Source organism: Magallana gigas, chromosome 7 (assembly GCF_963853765.1).
Source record: "Magallana gigas chromosome 7, xbMagGiga1.1, whole genome shotgun sequence".
In the NCBI taxonomy this organism is placed as follows: Eukaryota; Metazoa; Mollusca; class Bivalvia; order Ostreida; family Ostreidae; genus Magallana; species Magallana gigas.
The window spans coordinates 25,818,126-25,840,296 of record NC_088859.1 but is presented as its reverse complement, the minus strand read 5'-3'; the positions used below and the strand labels follow the sequence as shown (position 1 = coordinate 25,840,296).

The window sequence follows — 22,171 nt, the reverse complement described above, 5'->3', positions numbered from 1 at the left end:
TATCTTTTAAAAAAGATTGGTGAGCTAGCGCTGTAGCAATCATAAAACCCAGAAGCAGATTTCTAAAACATTGGTTTAAATTTCTGAATCGATTAATTAACAATAGGAAGGCACAGTGGTGTACTGGAATTGTGCTGGAGTGGGGTCTCATGCAATTTAAAATTGTGAATTTAGAGTGGGCTTCACATCGGCAATGGCATAGCTCATTTACTGTGCCTTAATCATTATGTATCTACTGTAATTTCAATTTCGAGGTGAAATTTTTCAGGAACCATTGGTACTGTTTTGTAGCAATCGTATCTTCTCGGGCCTTTCCGGCAAGCTCGAAAAACATATCCGAAGTTGTCTTCCGAGCTTGAAGGAATTTAAGATAAAGCTATAGCTACATGTTATTTATTATAATATTGAAAATAACTTTGCTTTATAAGACCGACGCTACTGTTACTTTTTGACATTAACGATAAAACACAGAACTTCACTTGAAGATGATAAAACGAAATTCAAATGGTACAGTTTATCTACAGTAGTACAGTATTCCCAGAATCCCCTACTATGGAGTCGAGCATGCGTATTCCAGTGAAAAGGACTAACGTAGTTGCTAGCGCTCGAGAGCGCTAGCAATAATACACAATTCCCTACTATAAATGGAGAAAAAGATGAACTAATTATAATTATATAATATGGATTGTTTTTTAAGAGGAAAGAGACAAGCTGTTGGTGGATAAACATGAGAAAGCAAAAATTCGAAGAGAGCGTATCATACAGCAAAAGAAGCTGTCTGCCCAGAGACCAATGACAGCCCGGTCCAGAGATGGCAATGAAATCACTCCTCCGAAAGATTGAACAAACAAGAACAACAATTGATCAATCTGTTCAATAGCAATTAATGCATTTACTGTGCATTTATGTGGAAATTAAAACGTTTTATTAAAAGTGGATACCCGAGCTCTCTTTTACCTAAAAATAATATTATTTTTTTCCATTGAAATGTTTGGTTTCCATGGACCTTTCTATATACTTGTAAATAACCACAACATGTTTCCTGAAGTCAAAAAATGTTTATTATAGATTATATATATGTATGTCATTGTTTGTAACTACGCCTTGTCATACCGGTTATACCAGGTAAATAAAACCGTCTCCAACATTTTTATTTTTTTTTTCTATTTAGAGTACATGAATTGGGTGTTACTGATTCACATATAAAGAATTATTATAAAAAGGTACACGTTTCTTCCGTGGTTGTTTAAGAAATAAACAGCAATTTAAAAAGTTCACCGGGATATGAAGTTGGTTGGTCACGTGATCAAATCCTGTGAAGCCCGTAGGGCTTCTCAGTAGGTTTGATCACGTACCAACCAACATCATATCCCGGTGAACTTTTTAACATTGCTGTTTATTACTTATATTTACGTTTGAAAAAGAAAAATCGTTCAGAACTGTTTAAATCACCGGGATTTTATGTTTACAATAATCCAAGCGATAAGACCGTGCTATGAACATTGAGACGTCACGAAAAAGTTCATTATTGCATTGGAATCATGATTTTTTAAAGTAATACTATACAGTCTCATAACTGCAGCGGTGTGTGCATACAAATTGAGTAACGCGCGTTAGGGCGTTATGAAATTTATATGCAAACAATTCTGCAGTTATGAGACTGTATACTTAAAAAAAATCATGATTTAATGCTTATATTTTCATTATTTTAACTTCATGCCTTGTCTGCAAATTTGATTTATACCTTTAAATTCCTGTCTTATCCTAAGGGTAATATGTTTGAGATAGATCTACTTCTACGTGCATTCATTTAGAACACAAATTACTTTCTATATTGCATTTATGAACAATCAACTTGTAAACGACTTTTTAAATTATTTTTTTTTTTAATCGCACTTAGTTTTAAAATACTTTTTAATAATACATCTACTGAAACAATTTTGTATCATACAATTTTTTTACAAAAACTTTCAAATTATTCAGTGATACCAAACATTTTTACTTGATTTAGTAAAACAACAAAAATGAAATGCTAACGTTAGCCAATGCCTATTTAGTTACATGTAGCTACGAAATGACAGAAAATTTAATTTTTTATATTTTTTTAAAAAGCGGATTTAAGTAACAACTATAGAATATATATACAAGTAAATGAAAAAAAAAGTGCAATATTAGATATGGCTATCAATGAACAGTTCTAAAATTTATATATCGTATTGATAAAAATGTCGGTTTTATATAAAATTTATCACAGAATCGTTTGACCATTAAAATTCGAAACTCATTCGACAAATTGGTTTAAAAAGCTGATATGATTTATAAGGCTGAGTCTGAGACATACAAAATTCCTATATTTTATCAGAGACATAAATAACATTTACTAATATTATTTATGTTTCTGATTTTATTCTATCGGTGAAACATTTCCTATTCCGGAACCTAATTGGATTGGTTTGAAAATTTATTGTCCGTATTTTACTTCCTACTTGATTTTGATTTCGCCCCTTTCTTCACATATTGTTTACTCTGCTACCGTTAAACTTCAGATACAAATTATGTAGCGAAAGAACACAAATTTGCAATGGCAGACGAGGAGGGAAGCTTTTATATCGAACTCTGTAAAAATCCCATCAGATTTGATCCTGTGGACAAAGTTACCAATGTTTTTTACGATGATGCAAATAAACAGGTAAAACCAACTAAATTCAATCAAAATACAATTGCTTTGAGGACAATAAAAAGTGTCGAATTTTCAAAGAAATCCTAGATACCATTGGTTACAATGGTTGGTTATAAATCAATTACAAGTTGTAGTTGTAGCGTGTATAAAACTGGTAACATTGGTTAAAAAAAATAAGTTTGGGGTTGGGGTTAGCAGTGACAGGGTTACAATACTCTGTCCCGAGTTTTTGCTTCCACCACTTTTTGCTTGATATTTCAATAACAGTAAATACCTTTGTGTTCAAACTACGTTCATCCACTAATATAAAAAATGTCCAGATTATCTGTTTTGAAACACCCCCTATACCGCTTCAAGTTTCAATACACATCCCGAAATTGAAAGTCTATGGAGATTTTGCATTGCAGCAGCCATTAATAAGCCCGGATGATGTTAAAAAAGTGCGCGATGTATTCCGAGTGTATTCCGAATGGAGAAAAGATGTAAACATTCCTCATTATCAGGCATGGGGTAATCGTAATCGAGTAATCGTAATCGATTGTAATGATTACTCTTTTTGGAGTAATCGACAGTAATCTGTAATCGAAGAGATTTTCGATTACTTGTAATCGTAATTTAATCGATTACAGCCAAAAAGTTCAGTGTAATTATAATTACTTTTTCGATTACTTTCGATTACTCTTTACATAAACATATTGTGATGCACATATTGTATGAAAAATGCTCCTCAAGTGTTGTTTATAATACATTTGATAAAATATAAAATAAAATTGTTTACATTCATTTTTTATGATTTTCCATTTTCACTTAAAATATAACTATTGGTTCAAATGTCATTGAGTATATAATCAAATAATCAGTTCACTCTGTTTTTCACACTTCCTTGCAGAATTTTTTGATTATTTAACCTAGTGTGGCTTAGAAATATCACTAAGCTACTGACCATTATTTAAAGAGGGATAGAAAGAGGGAGAGAAAGAGAGAGAGAGGTTATATTTAGTGTCTTTTTTGCCAGAGAAAAAACAAAAGGGTGTGTAAGTGTCAGTAAGTGTGTTTGTTCTTGCCAGCTAAGAAATGCACGAAGCACTTAATGAGGTGTGACCACCCTAATCATGTTAAAAAAACTCAGTTTAGATAACTAATTGAAATAACCCCAACAAGGATCTATTAAATCAGAACAATTATAAGCTTCAAACCCAATTCATTCAAATCATGAAGCAAGGTTCCCTCAAAGTTCTTTGGATATTGCCGATGATATTTTCAAAATTATAAAATTTTAATCTAATTCCTATTGTAGAGAAATTATCAATAACAACAGAAGATTATGATGTTAATGGTGCAAGGTCAAGATTTCATACAAAGTCGTTAACTTCCAAGAAAAACCTTTGTTTTCATAATTTAAATGACAGAGCTTTCTTTATAATTGCTTATGATTTAAATAAACCGTAGAAATTATAAAATGTTATCTTATTAAAATTGAAATATAAAGTCTGAAATTTTCATATCATTCATATAATGAAAATACATCTTTAATAAAACCAAATTAACTTGAAGAGTTTATATGATATGTTCTGAAGAGGTACATGTACCATGCACATTTTAATGAATTATTTTTAGAGTAATCGATTATTAATCGATTACATGTTATAAAGTAATCGATTACAATCGATTACTGGACAAAAATGAGTGTAATCGATTAATAATCGATTACACAAAATTGCCCTATGTAATCGATTATTAATCGATTACATTTTTGAGTAATCGTGCCCATGCCTGCTCATTATAAATCTCCGTAAGGAATCTGTTTTTGTTCCTGTGAATTTTTGAGTGGAAAGGGATAATTGATCAATGAAGATATCTTGGATATATTCCCTTTTAACGATTTCAACTGTATTTCTTTCACAAGTATGTGTAATTTTATTAAAAATCATCAAAAAGCGATGGAAGCAATAACTTGGGACAGACTATAGTAGTTACGATTGATAGAGTTCATCACTGTATTTGGCACATGAGGTTAGCCCATCGGTTTTAGTTATTTATGTTTGCATTTCAGATTCAGACCCCTCTATAGTAACTGCAATTCTGCTATTTTTCAGGGCAAAATTACACACTTTGGTGAAAAATGATATAACATTGATTGGTGTCATTGATGTCATTTGATTAAATATCTACTAAAACTTTGGTAAAATATATCAAAATGCCCTGCAAGAAAGCAGTACCAAAGTTAACGTGAAAAGGTCTACTAATTAATGATTACAATTATTATAGATTTTCTTTCACTGTTTCAATTCTAGGTGTTCACAGTACGTTCTGGGGGAGCAGTTGGTGTGGTGGTCAAAGGGCCAAGTGAAAAAGACACCATTACATTTAGGTATGGACTCTACTTATGAGTAGATTTTGATGATGCAGTTTATTCTGGATTTTTTCCTCACATGTTTATGATATTAATTAAAAGTTGATTTAAATTAAATTTAGGCAAATACATTCATATATAATGGAGGTTTTAGCACTACATTCAAGCAGTATTCTTAAAACCCAAGCTTAACATTGAAATTTTCATTTAAATTAAAATATTTGTCTCTATTTGTAGAATGGAAAGCAGAGGAGATGTGTCTTCAATAAAATTCTCACCTGACAGAAGAATCTTGGCTGTACAAAGATCTCCTAAATCTGTGGTAAATAAAACTGCATGTCATACTTTTTATGGCAAATAATTTTCAGATTTATCAATTCTGGTTGGAAGGGATCAGGGATGTATAGTGAACTGATATACTTAGTACCTTTATTTTACTTGCATACAATGTTGGTATACTTAATATGTGCCTTAAAGCCAAGTAAAATATGTATTTCAGGAATTTGTTAATTTCAATGAGGATATGACAACAGATCAGCTGGAGTATTCACAGACCTGTAAGGTAAGGTTCCAGAGAGCATGTAAAATATGAATTGTTACATTAAAGACCATTCAAAGTACCTACATGTAAAAGGTAAGGCCTAAAAAAAAAGTTGTGTATTTAGGGTAACCCGACCTAACCTACAAAAATGCGTTTTTAAATATGACACAAACAAACATTCTTAGGATTCAAGCAGAAAAAAATATGATAAAATAAAAAAAAATCCCTACCTACCTAACCTAATTTTTTCATCAGTGTTACCCTAAACACACAATTTTTTTTTAAAGGCCTAATGTCACAGGATAAACAAAATAACCTTTCATCTTGTTGCAGGGGAAATCCACAATAGTCAGCGGATTTGTGTGGACCTCTCCCAATGAAATCGTCTTCATCACAGATCATGGAATAGAATTTTATCAGGTTTCATAAAAATGTTCTTTCTTTGATAATTAGCTATTATTATTGAGATAGATTAAATGATTTTTTGTCTTTTATTAAAAAGCAAATAGTATTGAATTTTTTCATATTTTTGGGGTACATTTTATTGCAGATAACTCCCGAAAGAAGGACTCTGAAGTGTCTTAAAACCATCAACATAAGTGTCTGCTGGTTTGTTTGGTTGGTAAGGAGATGTTTTACCTGTACCCCTAATATTGAAGAAGAGCTTACAATATAACTACCGTGGAATCATCTTTGTTCGTGGGGGACCAATGCTTGTGGCTTTCATGGGTAACCCTTGCCCACGAATTTACATCCCCACAAACTAATGCACAATCACTTACCGGTACTTACTATTTATCAAAATTATCCTGATTACACTACCAAAGAGATTACGCCCCCACGAACCAGAAAAATTGTTGCTACCCACGAACATTGACCCCCATGAATAAAAATGATTCCACAGTATTCTTTAAATTCTTTTAATCATAAAGGAATCAAATTATCAATTTTGATAAAAAAAAATGTAATAAAAGAATGAAAAGTACCTAAACTACAGAACAGTGATGCTCAGGTAAATTGAAATAAACTTGCATGGTACTGAATTTAGAATATTTACAAGAATTCTTCATTGAATACACATACAAATAAATCATTTATGCTTTTCATATTTGTTTAAGATGGAAAGCAGTTGCCTACTTCTAGCATCTGGTACTCAAGGGAACCAGCTAAATCCATTCTTCTTCAGAGTAAGACTATCAATTTTGTTTTAAATTAATATTTTTACAATACAACACCATTATTTTCATTGGACAAATGCAGGAATGATAAGCAAGTTTTTTTTACCCCCATGGACTGTCTGTTGATGTTTTCTTTGTTTTTTTTTTACAGCCCAGCATAATTACAAAGTTAACCAAGTTTGAGGTGGATCTGCCATCTCACCAGAAATCAACAAAACAGCCATTGTTAGAGAGAGATGTCAGCATGGCAAACATGTAAGTAAAAATAACGAAGATGTGAATCATGGAGAGCCATAATTACATAAAGTTCATTTCTTTGGTCTGTAATGCACTTTACAGTTGTTAAAAAAATATTTATTTTGTATAATATTTCCTTCAGACATATAATATTTCTTCAGACATGATGATATTTATAAATTTTGAATATCACATTGCTAATCATGTCAGAGGACAAAATTTAATATTTTCTGTATATATTTAATAACAATATGGAAGAAATTTACCAGATACCAAATTTATATTCAATCATATTTGGATCAGACAGCTTGTTCTTTTGTATAAAATGCTTTGTGATATATCAATCATAAACCAGCTGTTCTAAAACTCAGTTTATACTTTAACTCATAGAAATTTTTGTTTCATGAAATGTCAGATATGGTCAGCTGTATGTGATCGTGCTCAGACATCAGCCCAGACCTGGTTCTGTTGGAGCTGAAATAGTTTTATATCAGATTCATAGGTAGACATCTCTCTCTCTCTCTCTCTCTCTCTCTCTCTCTCTCTCTCTCTCTCTCTCTCTCTCTCTCTCCATTTTTAAGTCTGACAATTTATGGAAATTTTATTGTTTCCTCATTTATTCAGAGATGTGGCTGCACGGAAAACTGACATAATGAGATTAGAATTGAGTGGCAGATTCGCCATCAATGTGGTCAACAACCTTATTGTTGTGCACCACCAAGCTTCAAGGGTAAGAAACTTTATAATTAAGAACCAGCTACTTTTTTTTGTAATGATCTAAATAATTTTCTTCAAAGAAAAAGTCATGAATATGTGGGAATTTAGGTAAAATAAAAAATTGCAAGAAAAAATAATTAACAATTTAATATATCGATAGTTTTTATGATATCTTGAACCTCATTTTGCATAATTTTTAACATGCCCAATTGAATATAGTAAAACTCGTCTAGTACGAACACAGATATAGCAAAAAATAATATATAACAAGTGTTATGAAGTCCCTGACGAAGTGATTATTTTACTTTTCGGGTAGCGAAATCATCGTATTGATCTCAAAAATAGCTATACCGGGTAATTGTTCATTTGTATAATTACAGTATATACATGTACATGTATTTGATAATTTTTCCTTGAACAGACATCTGTGATATTTGACATTAATCTGGACGGTGAATCAGATGGATTTGTCCGCTATCACCATCCCGTGGTGTCTCCACTACCCATCAGGCCTTTCAGACTTATGCTTCCTTGTAAGTGTACTGTTTTATTTAGAACAATTAATCCAGACTTACACATAAAATATTATATGTTTACATATATAAATGTGTTCTACTGATATTTAAGTTTGCCAAGGGGATCTGATGCATATTTTCTATAACTTTACTTGTAAGTTTAAGAAATTTATATTTTCCAAGGGGTGGGGGTTCAGACTCTCTCGACCCCCCCCCCCCCCTTTTAGATCTACCCATGATTATATATTGATTTTATATTAGAATTCAATCTACTGGTACATAATTTGAATTTCAGTTACAATTGTATTTAATTTGCATAATTTTACATTTTAGCACTGGGTATTCAAGGTGGCCAGACAAAAATGGAATACAACTGTGAACTTTGTATCCTATCAACTAATATCTAAACACCTTTGTAATTAGAATTTAAATATTATGTATCATGTAAATCTGTGGTCATCATACCCAGTATTGAATAAAAGATGTGAGCAGAAAAAATCCTTAGCCTCGAAACCAGATTCTGCAAACTGGGTTGTTTTTCAGCCAAATGTTATCATTGATGCAAAATTAGGTAAGAAATGTCATTGAATTATTTTTCCTCTGTAAATGTCTGTTACCCTTAGCATATGTACACCTCAGAGTTACTCAAAATATCAAGTAAGTGATATTTTCTTTTTTCTTATTTTCAGGATGTTCATGGTACGTGGAACTGAAGTTGGAGCCCATTGTTACAATGATTCCAGATAAGGTACACCATATAACAATTACAAAATGAATATTTTAAAAGAAATGACTTCACACATGTTTTATTCCACCATGAGTGTAACTGATATCAGGAATGGACATCCAGGGACCTCTAATTAGACAATCATTGACCTTTTGATATCTAGTGACCCTCAATTTAATGTCTATAGCTGCCTGTCAGTAAATAGACAGACATATTCTTCACCTCTATGACAAATCACTTCTAAAACTGTATGAATTTATACTACCGGTAACCAGAGTAATTTTAATTTCAGCATGTGTTGGCGAAGTTCCTGCTGGCCAGGGATGACAGTAAGCGGGTGATCCTAAACGTCTGTCGTAGCATGCTATCCTCTGAGAGCCAGGCCACCTTGTCCACCATCTCTAAGGTGCTGGACATGTTGAACAAGGTGTACCAGGACTATCTCAACTCAGAGATCCATGTGCTAGTAAGTGTAATTCAATGCCTACAAATTACAACATCACAGGGCAAAAGTATTTTGGGGAAGGGGGCTTCTTTTTTTGACAACTCTTTGAAGATTTTTTTTTTTTAAAGTACAGGTAATTTTCATAACGATGAGTTGAAATAACAATACCAGAAAACCTGTGCTGGTTCCACTAAATTGCCTTTTTTAAAGGGAAATACATGCAGTTGATGCAATGTTTTGTTTGATGTTCATGTAGGCTGGTGATCCACCCTCCAAGCCTGACCCTGCCATGAAGGTGGTGATTGACCAGTCGGATATGTACACCCATGTCTTCTCTGTGTTTGAGGACAACAAGGTATGTCTCAGTGATTATAGCAATAGTCTGTTCTAGTTCAGACTAAGTAATTAAGAGTAATAGTGTAGCCCTCCTTTAATGTTTTGCTTAAATATCTCTGATTTTTATTGTTCTGACATCTAAGGTATTCTAATGATAATAAAAATCTTGCTCAACCATAATAGTGATCAAGGGTAAAAATAAAGCCCTCCTTAAATGTTCACTTTCATACATTTTCTAGTATGTATTTGATTTTTATCAGTCTGACATTTCTCTGAGGGGGGCTATTAGGGAAACATGGGGTGCTTTTCATTTAACCGGCATCGCCGGATTTGCCGGTGTTGCCTTCGTCGCCGATTGCTGGAACGCGCGTCGCAGGCGAGCGATTGTGGCAAAGCAATATACCATTGACGATTAGGAAACAATATGGCGTCGAGGATATCATATTCTACAAAACCAGTATTTCTAAAACTATAATTTGTCTTACTACATTGAAATACATTAAAACTGCAAATAGCCAAATTTTTTGGATCAAATTTTAAGATAAGTATCAGTTTAAAGCTGCAATCGTCATCGTTGGATCATTGTGACATTGCCAACCGTTCCATTAACGTCACTGTTTCCCGATAACGTCATCGGCGAGGCAACGTAAATGGAAAGCACCCTAGATAATAAAAGTCAGTACCGTAATCAGTTCTATAAAAACATCTAATAAAAAATTCCCAGGTATTTTAACAATAACATCTTCAGAGCCTTAAGTCATGTTGGCATATGCTTGCTGACCTTTGGCCAACTTTTTCTCATTCCGGTGAATATTAGTACATGTAATTCATGCTCTGTTCTGATAGGCTCCTTCACACTTTCCTTGAAGAAATCTCACACATCCTGTGTTTTTGCTTAACCACAAGGCTAACAACAGCAGCATGTTTTTAAAACATTAATGTTGTTTTCCTAGCTTTAAAAACTGAATAGTTTTGCTTTCTTATTAGTGAATGAAAAATAATTAATATTTTTGGAAACAAAAAAAGTTCAATGTCCAGGTTGGCCCACAGTCAATAAGGGTTAGTAAGACCGACTGTGGGTTTACAATGATGGTTTGCGTTATCTTTCCAAACTGTGAAACCCGGCCCTAATGTTTGTAATGTAGTAATTCTAGCTACACTGTACCTTACTTTTACCATCACAGATTCAATTTTATTTTGGTGGAAATTTTGATTTTTTTTTTCCAGAGTATAAAGTATAAATTTATGGTGGCTGTACTTATTGAGTACATCAGATCCCTGAGTGAAAACAACATCACTGTCCAAGTAAGATATTGCCTTAGAATAGTTTTAATAATTGTTTTATTCATTATGTGTATGTTTACAGATACCAAATTATTTGGGACACAGGCCTACACAGTTTCGTTGTCATCCTAAATTCTAAGAAAAAAATTTACCCGGTATCATCCTGTTGAGTTCCAGTGCTGTAAACCCGAAATAGCCATATAGTGTTAGATACCTTTGTATTTCAGCATTACTTGTATGAATTGATCATCAACATCCTAGTCCATAATAACTGCTTCTACCAGCTTCACCAGTTTCTTCAGTATCATGTCCTACAGGACTCTAAACCTCTGGTAAGAATGAATATCTATATAGTTTACCTTATTTGAAAGGAAATTTATTTTTATTTAATGAGGACAAAATTTGATGATGACACATGTAGAAAGAGGAAATTTTTCTCTGTAACATTTTACAAAACAATCATTGACTCAAAGGTATGAAAAACAATGTTTTTGTAATAAGGCGCTTCTAGATTAAGGAAATATACAACTCATATTTTTGTAAGAATGTTTATGGTGTAAGCTTTAGTTAATGCAGGATACATGTGTAATGTTCACACCTTTACAAGTTTGAAAACCGTGTAATATTGACACATTATTTGTTTTTTCCCTGCACAGGCTTGCCTAATGTTGTCACTTGAGAGTGTGTACCCCCCTGCTCATCAACTAGCTCTGGACATGCTAAAGGTAAAGTATAACCATGAGGTCAATGTCAAATGAATATGACAAAAGGTCAATAAAGTCAAGGTCAAAATCTGTCCCAATATTTCCAAGGTCACACTCCACAGCATAGTGTTCAATAAACATCTTGTACTAATCTTGGAACTACATGTATTTTTTAGTCAGCCTAACTTTATTTTCTAGCTTATCATTGAAGTAATAATGAATATGTAAATGAAATCTTCATATTTTCTAAATTTTTCAGTCATCAAATATGTAGTACATACAGTATGCTGTTTTTATTTACCAAAAAATTCACTAGAATGATTCTGGTTTAAAAAATTCATAATTTACAATCTAGATATTCCAGCTTTTCTGTTTTTGCAATGTTTGTAAAATTTAGATGGTTTTCATTCGAACAGAGATTGTCCACAGCCAATGAAGAAATCATTGAAGTCCTTTTGTCAAAACAACAACTTTTGCCAGCCCTGAGGTACATTTGACCACTGCAACAGTGTTTATGCTGATGAGAAAAGCTTTAATTGGCATGCACACCATACATCCTTATATTTCAGTTTATGGAGCAAAAAAAATAATAATTCAACACCAAATTCAAGAAACCTTGTTGATCAAATGTCATTATATCATTCATAGAAAAATGTTTAATTTGGAAATCCAAAATGTTGACAGTAATGTAAACTCCTTATTACACATGGGGAATTACTCAAAATCACCTGTGTAAAATCATGAGAAACTTTCCACGTAGATTCTAAAATCTCTCATTTTTTTTATATTGAATGATATACATGTAAGGAATCATTTCAGAAGTTCAGCATTTGCAATTTTCATGTTTTAATTATTAGATACAAATGACAGGATTGCAAAATTATTGATTCTAATTAAGAAACTAATTTACATTGTAAGCATATGCATGTATGGGAGACTAGCTGAAAACTACTACTTACATGTGTTGAGTGTTAATGAGTGTACCATATTTTGTAGATTCATACGCAGTGTCAATATTGTGGATGCCGTTTCCTCGCGGAAGTTCTTGGAGGCCGCCATGAACACAGATGATGCCATGTTATTTTATACTGTCTTTAAGTTCTTTGAACAAAGAAATGTCAAAATTAGAGGAAATCCTAGATTTCAGCGAGGTACATTTACTTATATAAAATTCTTAACATCAGTACTGCTAATTTAAATAATTTGACGGTTGAGTTCATAATTTTTTATCAATATATATTTTTTGTGGGGGGGCAGCAAGTTTTAAGAAAAGATTTACCGGGTATCTTGATGTTTTTGGGGGTTTTTTTAAACAGAAAAATAATGTTATAAAATCTATAATAATTTTTTTAAATATCCAAATACAAAATCTAAAAAAGTAGTTCACTATTAGGAGTATTATTTAACAATGATCCTGTTTAAAGGGAGGGGAAACTGCTATTGCTTGCTTCAAGACCAAGATTTTACTCTTTACAGACTCTACATGGATAATGATTTGCCCCTATTTTTTCTTTGAACTTTATAATTCATATTCATGTATTGTGCATATTTTTTACTGTTTTATATACCTGGTATGTACATGTTTTAGATAAACAACTTGACTTATATTACAGGAGAACACTGTGAGATGTATGTTAAACATTTTGAGGGATTGTTTGGAACAGATGCCTTAGCAGAAATGGTCGCAGCAAGCTGATGACTTTTGAATACTCAAATGCAAGAACTAGTTCAGGAACAATTTTTTAAGTAAAAGAATAAATTTTACAGGATACATGTGTATATGTAGCCATCAAGCTCAGCAATGACTGATGTTAACAATTTTGTACTCAAAACAAGCTTGAGATCATCTTTTTACAATTATTTTATAAAATAATGTAGTCTTTTATATATTGTGATGTTTTAAGACTTGCTTTTGATGAAATAACCAATGAAATAGCTTTTTTATCACTCCAATTTTTTTTTAGTTTTGCAATTTGTACCCTGATCCTTCTAAACTTTGAAAATGAGTGAAGATTTGTGAAACTAAAAATTCATGTACTGTGAAGTTGTATAGATTCATTATGTTTCGCTCCTAAATACCAAATATGGATGATAAATTTGTGCATACCAGTATACAGTACATGGTGTTGTTGGGGGCTTACTCCTTATCTTTTTTTTAAACATTAAACAAATACAATAGACAAATGATTGTTTTAAAATTTTAATTTATAGTATAAACCAATAAATTTTTTTTATCAACAATGAACATTTCTTGACTTGTTTCATTCACGACTCTTTTATACAGTTCAATCAATACATCATAACACATAAAATACATCTGTCATCGCTCAGTTCATACAAAATAATGGTTAAAAATTTTCTTCGAAAGTTGGCACAAAACAATATATATGGACAGACTACCAGTAGAATGAGTTGGTGATAAAGGTTGCTGCAGAGCTAAGCCAGCCAGATTTGTTATCATCCTTCTTGATCCGGGCGACAGAGTGGCTGTTTGCTTTTGGACTGTCTGGATCTTCTGGGAGGTAGTCGGGAAGAGTTGTGTTCTCTTTGTCCATATCCTGGGGATTGGCACCAAATGACACTAATACCTTCACAAAAGAGAAAGAAAAATGACTTGTAATGAATATGGCTCTTGGTTTTAGGACTGTGTGCTACAGTATTTTTTGGGGCATATGCCGATGCGGGGCAAAGGCAGAATTGCTCATTTTCAGACAAAATTCAGGGAAAATCCTTAGACTAGTCGAACTGGGGGATAAGCCGATTTTCAATCGATGATTACCGGGTACTATAGTGAAAGTATGACCGCTGATTAAAGAAGTCATGGTATTAAGTATATATACTTTCTGAATATCAATGTAGAAAGTTTAAAGAGTAATTAAAATTATTAATGTATGTACAGTATGTACATGTTTAAGTAAATACAGGAAGAGCAAGGAAAGATGATAAAAAAACTTACTTCTGCTCCATATTCGTCTTTGACAACCTGTTGAGCTGTCATTGTCATGGACTTGGCTACAGCCTGCACTACAGTCTGTAAAAGAATAAAACATATATGTATTATACCTATAGTGTATAATATATAATACATGTATAAGGTAGAATTGAGTGAAAACATTCACAATTATGTGAACATTGTAAATGTTAATTATGCTGGATAGTAGACATTGCTAAACTGCAATTCCATCTGTCAAGATACAGAAAATACAGGACAAAAAATTTCAAAATACCTCTGGTTTAATATCTGGTTTGACTCGCAGAAAGCATCGTTTCTTGTTCATGTCAAAGGTCACACTTATTACTCCTTTAACTTGTAAGACAAGTCGCATCAAAACGTCCCGATCTGTCTGCCAATAAAAGAAAACACCCACAGTAAATGATCCATTTACAATATTAACATGACTTGCGTTGCATATATATCCTGACAGACTTTGCTGTTTTATAAGGCTATATACCTTGTCCAGAAGACCCCTGATCTGTAGTGTAATGTGTCTTGTCCTGTGACCTTGGAGGCTTTTGTTTTTGCAAGCACTGTTTTTTCTGTGGATTGACCAAAAAAAAAATCCTTTTAAATAATAAGGACAAAAGTAAACAACGACTTGATTTGTATTTAACTATATTTGTATTTTTTTTAACTACCCATAGTAGGTCTGTACAAAGTATGTCTTTATAGATGTTGGAGATGTAACTTTACTTGTTTACATGGATATGTTAATTTTCAATGCTAGGACATTTGAATTATGAAACAAACAACTCTTAGAGTTTCCCCCCTTTTCCATCCCCCAACAAAATTTTATAAATGATGGTCTACCAGTTAGGTCTACATGTATGGCACAAAACATTGCAAGGAAGAGGAGACAGCATACCTGGAATTGGGCACGGAGTTGCTGGTATCTTTGAGTGGCGTCTGAGGTTCGCTGGTTTCTGTTATCATCACATATAGCTTCTCCGCAAGATTGTGAACCCTTGCATCACACTTTTTTTGACTGCAATGATTAAATAATATTCATGATGGTAAAACAAATAAAAACTGCATTATTTCTCCACAGAAAAACAATTCTAAATGTCTTTCTTTTTGCAAATTTTCTTAGTTTTAAGATATTTTCACTAAAATTATTTATGTTTTTATTAATTTATTGATAATCTTAGTACCGGTACATCTTGTACGTTTATAAATCTCTAGTCACCTGTTGATAATTGTCTCTAGCTGTTCCATCATTCCAATGAAATCTCTCAGAACTCTTCTGTGATCATTTGTGTCGGCCATCAAAATCAAAGTCTAAAAAAAAACCCATTAAAAATTCATTTGAATCCAATGGTTCATTTATTAATTTTGATGCAAATTGTGTACATGAAGATATAAAATGATACAACATTTGTGCAGTAAAATCATTTTAATTTCTGGTTTATACTAAAATGTGTTTTCATTTAGCAAAATTTAAGGTTTCCAGGGTAGTTATTATTTAATATAAGCCTGGATTACTACGCAGTGGATAATCAATATACCTCTAAAGCTGAGATGATTATCTTTGGATCTGGATTGGACAACACCATAATGAGCCCTCCCATGCAAGTGGCATCCTGCAAATAATAAAATCAAATTATTTACAAGATGTATTTTTAGAGTGAGCTTTAGTTCAATCCGTTTTCGTGAAACTTAGCCAAAGATGAGGAAGATATGGTAAAGACTTTTAAAAGAGTTGAAAGAACAGGCAGACTGACTGCAGAGAGAATAATTTGCAGAGTCAGAAAGGCCCTTATAATCAGCTATATAGTGTCTATAATGATGAACACTTTGAAAGCATAGGTGCTCGGGCCCCACCTAATTTTGTAAATGACAAACGATATCTGTAATCTACATGTCTACTCTCTATGCTATAGTACAGAAGGTAGATATATATATAAATTATAGATATCATTCGTCATTTAGTTTTAAAATTTATTAGCTGGGGAGTGCCCGTGTTTGAAAGACACGTGCACATTTATGATATAAAAATGCACCTTTAAAAGAAGCTTCCTTTTCAATGGATCAGCAGCCATCCCTTTCATAACTAGAACTGTGTCCGCAGATGCCATTCTGTTATACCTTGTCACAGACACTGCCAATCTAAAATGTGCATGGATGTTAATTGAATCCAGTAGTTGATCAATAGACATAAAAGTAATTGCAGTACATTTGACAATCGTTTAATAAACTTTAACAATTAAACACAGACATTACAATGATATTATCAAATTATAAAAAATTCATTGCCTTTTTACAGTAAACATTCGAATAGATATAAAATAAACAAAATGTTCAAATCCACCACCATGCACCCCCCCCCCCCCTTCCCATTCAGTGAGATCAATTCGTCGTTTTATGCGACAATTTTAAATTCAGAAAATGTGAAGCAGCTATACAGATATTATATTGAGGTAAAAATTATTTCTGTGCATGTGATCAAATCAAAAATCTGCAGTAAATTGCATATTTACTCACCACATGAAATAAACCTTTTTGAGTTGTACACAAATCAGACAAACGTTTTCATTGGTTAATGAGGAAAATACTGTTATTTCATTGGTGAATTCAGTCGCCGGAAGCCAGTTTTAAACTGAAAGCGGCATGGTGTTTACAAACTAACCGAAGCTTCAACTGGTTGTTGGTAATGTTTCTCCCTTTACTCAATGTAGTTAGCAAAAAATCTATTCTAGAAGTACGTAAGTGTCATCAGTGTACATGATTTGTCGCAGGATACAGTTTCAATACTTTATCTTGCTGGTTTAATGGGGGGGGGGGGGTGTCGGATATGTCTAATCTGGCCCTGAATTTGACCATGTTGAGTAATTGATCTCATATACGTTTATGCACTCTTGATTTCTTTATAGACTAAATTAATTATAATTGAGCGTTGTAAACCTGTCATATTTTAAATATTTTTTTTACAAATCTTGTTTGAGTAACTTTGCATTTACTCTCAAATTAATTGCATTTATCGTTGTAAATTATCAGATTATTGACATTCTCTTAAATTAACATCATCAATGTCTATAAGTAGTTTTATGATTACCAATTTGCAATAATATTACATATGTAAACTTGAGCAGTATGTCATTGAATTGATAGATAATTAGAACATTTGGTAAAATTATATTTTCAGACATACGCACCCTGAGATGGATGTTATAGATGATGCTGTTACTATTCTGAGAGTTATACTGGATTATGTAGGAGTTGATGCAGATGATTTGGTTAGTTAAAAAAATAAGCTGCACTGCCGATTTTCAGATTCTCACATCAAAGATCAAATTTAGGATCAATCTACTTAAAAAATGTTTTTTGAACATTTTTTGTTATAGAGATCTTGACTTCAATTACCTGTAACATATTTACAGTAAAATAATTCAATATCTAATTGGTAGTTTCTCATAACTGAAATAATGTAGATAATTATATCTTCTGAGATTATTATGAGATTTTCTTTTTGATTCAATGAAATATTAACTTATTTGTCTTAACAGGCTGACTATGTACATTTACTATATGTACGAGGATGCGATGCACAGAGAGATATGAGGGCCTCCCTTCGTAACAGATGGGACGTAAGTGTGACCCAAAGAAGGCGACGCATGATCCATAACTGGGTCAGGTGGCGGTCTGACATCCGACACAGAAGTTTGGTCAGGATTCTTGCCACAGCTATTCCAACAAAGCCGCCAAAAAGACTAAAAATCCAGGTAAATACACATTCTTCTTGTACAACTAAGAGAAATTTTACCCAATGGTAATTTTTTATGACAAAGATCCTGCAACAATGAAAACTAAAGGGTCTTTGTAAATATGTAACTGTAAATTGTTTGAACTTGCTTGTAGGCAGAGAAATACTGTATTACCAATTCAAATGTTTTAACGTGTCATTTCCTCTAGTCTTGTACACTGAAAAAAGGAGATATTTTTGGCCCATTAATCTACATGTATTTGTTAATTTTGGATCCAGCACATGAACATGCAAATTTCTTTATCAACACTGGATGCCATTAAGTTTTGGAAAGTTCAAAGTTCAAATTTCAATATTTTAAACTCCAATTTGATTTGAATTGCTGTCTCTGTCCTTGTAGCAACACTTGATTCGACCCCGACGGCAGAGACAGGATAGCTGGGGCAGTGACTCCTCCTTCCTTTCTCTGTGTACCAACGCTACCTCAGAGGGGGATCCACTATGGGTGGAGGAAGACCTAGGCAACAACCTCATTCGATTCAGGTCTCTACTGAAGCTCTCATGTTCCTTCATAGAAAATGTAGAAATTGTTCCATTTTGACATACATGATTTCATTGCTCAATTTTTAAACAGGGCTAAGAGAGAGGATGGTGAGAGCGACACAGAACTGGAGAGTGTGTACGGAGAAGAGGAGGGTGAGGGGGAACCAGGGGAGGACTTGTTCACTGTTCGACCGGACGACATGCCCCTGATGAACTCCACCATGATCTCCTCTGTCTCCATGACCTCTGACCCCCAAGCTGCCAGTAAACTGAACGCCCTACAGGACGAGCTGTCCAGTCTCCGACAACAGATCGCCATGTTGGTCATCAACCAGGAGCAGATCAACCGGTCTCAGTGTAGGTGTCACGCCTAAACTCAGTCATGATCACGTGTGATGTTGATTTGTTTGGATTGTTTACAGCATGTGTTTGACAACATACATTGTAATTGTTTTGTTTCTTTTTGATTCTAAGAGGAAGTGAACAAGTTAGTCTAACTGTACAATGTTTCATCGTAAACAAATTGTATGGCCTGTGGTTTTGTTTTAATATCAATATATTGTTAATATTAATATTTATAGTTGAATTGGGAAATTTTGGAAAAATCAACTTTTTTGGCATTGGGAATTGTTCTTTGTATCAGCACAAATTTATTCATAGGGAAGGGGGTTCGGATTTTATTTTCTTTAAAGTTGATCTCATTGATCTGTCAGTAAAACATATAGATTTCAAAAGTTGATTTGATTATAGATATCTGCATTGGATTGACCAAGTTAACACTTTATTTTTCTCTTGTTTTATATAGTGATGCCTCCATCGAATACCAACTCAGTGGCACAGACACCTCCCCAGACTTCTGGAGTGCCCTGTGCCCCACCCCCTCCTCCCCCACCACCCCCACTTCCCCCGCTGAACACGTCAACACCGGTCAAGAAGGAACCCAGCTTAGATGAAGTGTTAAGAAAGGTAATGATGTCACTGTTTATAGAAAAAATTATTTTGTATGTAATTGAATACAGTAAGTAATTATTCCTTTTGTTCAGTGTATTGTGCAATGAATGGAATTTACCATGGTATACATGCATATATATTTGTTTGTTGTAGTCTTTGATTTGTTTGGTATAGTCTTTGATTTGTTTTTGTTGCCATTGTGCTGTATGGCATAGTCTTTGTGCTGTGTGTTGTAGTTTTTGTGCTGTGTATTGTAGTCTTTGTGCTGTGTATTGTAGTTTTTGTGTTGTATGCTGTAGTCTTGGTGCTGTGTATTGTAGTTTTTGTGCTGTGTATTATAGTCTTTGTGCTGTGTGTTGTAGTCTTTGTGCTGTATGCTGTAGTCTTTGTGCCGTGTATTGTAGTCTTTGTGCTTTATATTGTGTGTTGTAGCCTTTGTGCTTTATATTGTGTGTTGTAGTCTTTGTGCTGTATGTCGTAGTCTTTATGCTAAATGTTTTAGTCTTTTATGCTGTGTATTGTAGAAGTTGGAGAACATAGAAGAAGACAGGGTAGAAAACAGAAACACTCCTGATGTTGTGCCAACTGCCTCAACAACAAAGGTTCCCACCATGTCTGAAGTGTTGAAAGGACTGGGATCAGTGAAACTCAGATCTATCCAGAGGTACAATTAAAAACTAAAGACTTAAATTGCAAATGGAAGGCTGTCTAAAGTTACGTTTAACATCACCTTAAAAATACCAAATCTAAGAGGAAGGGCAATAAAATTAAAATTTTCAAATGTGATTTTTGTTCATTTATAAATATTTTTTTAATACAAATACAGTATTCCTGTCAGTTTTAGGGACAATATCTCTAGGCATCCAATGTGTAATCCATAATGTGCCCTAAACATTTTGAATTTCTACAGATTTAAGTTGCAAAAAGTAAAATCAAACTGGAAAGAAATAAAATTCAAAATTTTTCTTTCTTTTTAAACAACAATTACTCCTAAACCTATGGACCGGGTGACTTTAAACATAGAATTAATTTTGGACAGCCTATATATGAAATAAAACAAATGAGTTACTTGTTTGTGTATGCAATCAATATTTAAAAAAGGCCCTTGGTCTAATATATTTACACTGTCAGATCATGCACTCAGGGGGTTTCGTTCAGATGTTTGGATTTTCATTAAACTTTTGTTTCAAATCAATGAAGGTCACCAGGGGGTACACCACTAAAGTCCAAAGTCCAGTCCCACCCCACCGCTGACCCCGCCTCAATGATTGCCCTGGCCCTCCAGAAGAAGTTTGCCAACCAGAATTTCCACAGTCCAGAAGTTGACAAGGAAAACGAAAATCACGATTTTAGTTCTGCTGATGAGAACAGCCCTCATGTGCCAGTAAGAACTTTATTAATACATCAACTCATACTATGGTTTCATCAATATTCGCTGAATACCAATTTTCATGGATTTCGTTGTTAAGTTTATTCATGAAATGAAATGTTCATTGAAGTGCAATTTCTACTATCATTTTGTATTGATAGGGTCATTGGCCACGAATTTACGTATCCTTGAAACTGTGATTTTCACTTTTTCCACGAAAATTGATACCCTTGAATATTAATGAATCCACAGTACTAATTTATTTCATTTGAAGAGGTGAGGGCAAGGATAATGGTGTTTAATAATTTGTTTTAGCATTTTTTTAAAAGGAAATTTTAGATTCTTTTAGAGAAAATACCCGTAGCTGTGAGTTTCCCTATTAAGTGAACTGGGAGCAAACAAACTCAACCATTATATTTGAAATTATTTTTCAGAAATCTTTTGCTGGAAAGAAAGCCAAGCGAAGATCCCTCCTGTTTGAAGAGAGAAGGAAGAGCCTCAATCCTCTTTGTGATATTAATGTGTAAACTAACAGCTTTTGTTTGAGGATGAAGTTTTAAAACAGCAAGACTTTTAATGGAAACATTTTGTAGCAAAGACATATCAAAAGATGCTTGAACATAGCACGGAGCAAGGCCAAATTCTTTAGAGCTTTTAGGGAGAAAATGTGTTTTATGTTAAGAAGCGAGTTTATACTATTGTATAATGACATCTTCTTTTTGCAAAATTTGCAAGAATACCAAATACACTTTTAACACTACATTTCTCTTTTTAGCATTATAACTGCAAATCAGCTCATCTTTAGTTTATCTTTAAATAGTTTCATTTTATTTTAGAAACAAAGACCATCAGTGCTATTTTTGATTTTATGTTAGTTGTTATTGGATACAAGT

At 33.2% G+C, this 22,171-nt stretch overlaps 3 protein-coding genes across 3 annotated transcripts; 2 read left to right on the top strand and 1 right to left on the bottom strand.

Annotated features, from left to right (window-relative positions):
- Positions 1 to 2,470: 2,470 nt before the first annotated feature.
- Positions 2,471 to 13,549, top strand: LOC105317354 (regulator of MON1-CCZ1 complex). Its single transcript, XM_011413967.4, has 22 exons — positions 2,471 to 2,689; positions 4,975 to 5,051; positions 5,271 to 5,355; positions 5,533 to 5,595; positions 5,908 to 5,994; positions 6,125 to 6,196; positions 6,693 to 6,761; positions 6,904 to 7,007; positions 7,405 to 7,491; positions 7,614 to 7,719; positions 8,128 to 8,239; positions 8,555 to 8,605; positions 8,739 to 8,792; positions 8,911 to 8,969; positions 9,241 to 9,414; positions 9,650 to 9,748; positions 10,957 to 11,034; positions 11,241 to 11,345; positions 11,670 to 11,738; positions 12,134 to 12,204; positions 12,714 to 12,868; positions 13,331 to 13,549. Exons 1-22 carry the CDS (start codon positions 2,582 to 2,584, stop codon positions 13,411 to 13,413), a joined length of 1,968 nt encoding a protein of 655 aa, XP_011412269.2. The 5' UTR covers positions 2,471 to 2,581; the 3' UTR covers positions 13,414 to 13,549.
- A 352-nt stretch (positions 13,550 to 13,901) lies between these two features.
- LOC105317353 (armadillo repeat-containing protein 1) lies at positions 13,902 to 17,322 on the bottom strand. Its single transcript, XM_011413966.4, has 9 exons — positions 17,197 to 17,322; positions 16,716 to 16,821; positions 16,221 to 16,295; positions 15,902 to 15,993; positions 15,581 to 15,700; positions 15,170 to 15,254; positions 14,945 to 15,061; positions 14,674 to 14,748; positions 13,902 to 14,305 (listed from the first exon to the last, which is right to left on the bottom strand). The coding sequence occupies exons 2-9, from the start codon at positions 16,788 to 16,790 to the stop codon at positions 14,114 to 14,116; spliced, it is 831 nt and encodes a 276-aa protein (XP_011412268.3). The 5' UTR covers positions 16,791 to 16,821; positions 17,197 to 17,322; the 3' UTR covers positions 13,902 to 14,113.
- Positions 17,267 to 22,040, top strand: LOC105317355 (mitochondrial fission regulator 2). Its single transcript, XM_011413968.4, has 9 exons — positions 17,267 to 17,362; positions 17,858 to 17,948; positions 18,219 to 18,434; positions 18,816 to 18,958; positions 19,050 to 19,315; positions 19,764 to 19,924; positions 20,434 to 20,573; positions 21,110 to 21,293; positions 21,713 to 22,040. The coding sequence occupies exons 2-9, from the start codon at positions 17,874 to 17,876 to the stop codon at positions 21,803 to 21,805; spliced, it is 1,278 nt and encodes a 425-aa protein (XP_011412270.3). The 5' UTR covers positions 17,267 to 17,362; positions 17,858 to 17,873; the 3' UTR covers positions 21,806 to 22,040.
- Positions 22,041 to 22,171: the final 131 nt, after the last annotated feature.

Excerpts from the sequence above, each read along its gene's own strand:
- LOC105317353 (XM_011413966.4), bottom strand. The coding sequence starts at position 16,790 with ATGGCATCTGCGGACACAGTTCTAGTTATGAAAGGGATGGCTGCTGAT. Across the intron at positions 16,296-16,715 it reads AAAGGAAGCTTCTTTTAAAG|GATGCCACTTGCATGGGAGG; the intron begins GTGCATTTTTAT and ends TATTATTTGCAG. Across the intron at positions 14,306-14,673 it reads AAGACGAATATGGAGCAGAA|GTATTAGTGTCATTTGGTGC; the intron begins GTAAGTTTTTTT and ends TCTTTTGTGAAG.
- LOC105317355 (XM_011413968.4), top strand. The coding sequence starts at position 17,874 with ATGGATGTTATAGATGATGCTGTTACTATTCTGAGAGTTATACTGGAT. Across the intron at positions 19,925-20,433 it reads TAGATGAAGTGTTAAGAAAG|AAGTTGGAGAACATAGAAGA; the intron begins GTAATGATGTCA and ends TGTGTATTGTAG. Across the intron at positions 20,574-21,109 it reads AAACTCAGATCTATCCAGAG|GTCACCAGGGGGTACACCAC; the intron begins GTACAATTAAAA and ends AAATCAATGAAG.
- LOC105317354 (XM_011413967.4), top strand. The coding sequence starts at position 2,582 with ATGGCAGACGAGGAGGGAAGCTTTTATATCGAACTCTGTAAAAATCCC. Across the intron at positions 11,346-11,669 it reads TACAGGACTCTAAACCTCTG|GCTTGCCTAATGTTGTCACT; the intron begins GTAAGAATGAAT and ends TTCCCTGCACAG. Across the intron at positions 12,205-12,713 it reads CAACTTTTGCCAGCCCTGAG|ATTCATACGCAGTGTCAATA; the intron begins GTACATTTGACC and ends CATATTTTGTAG.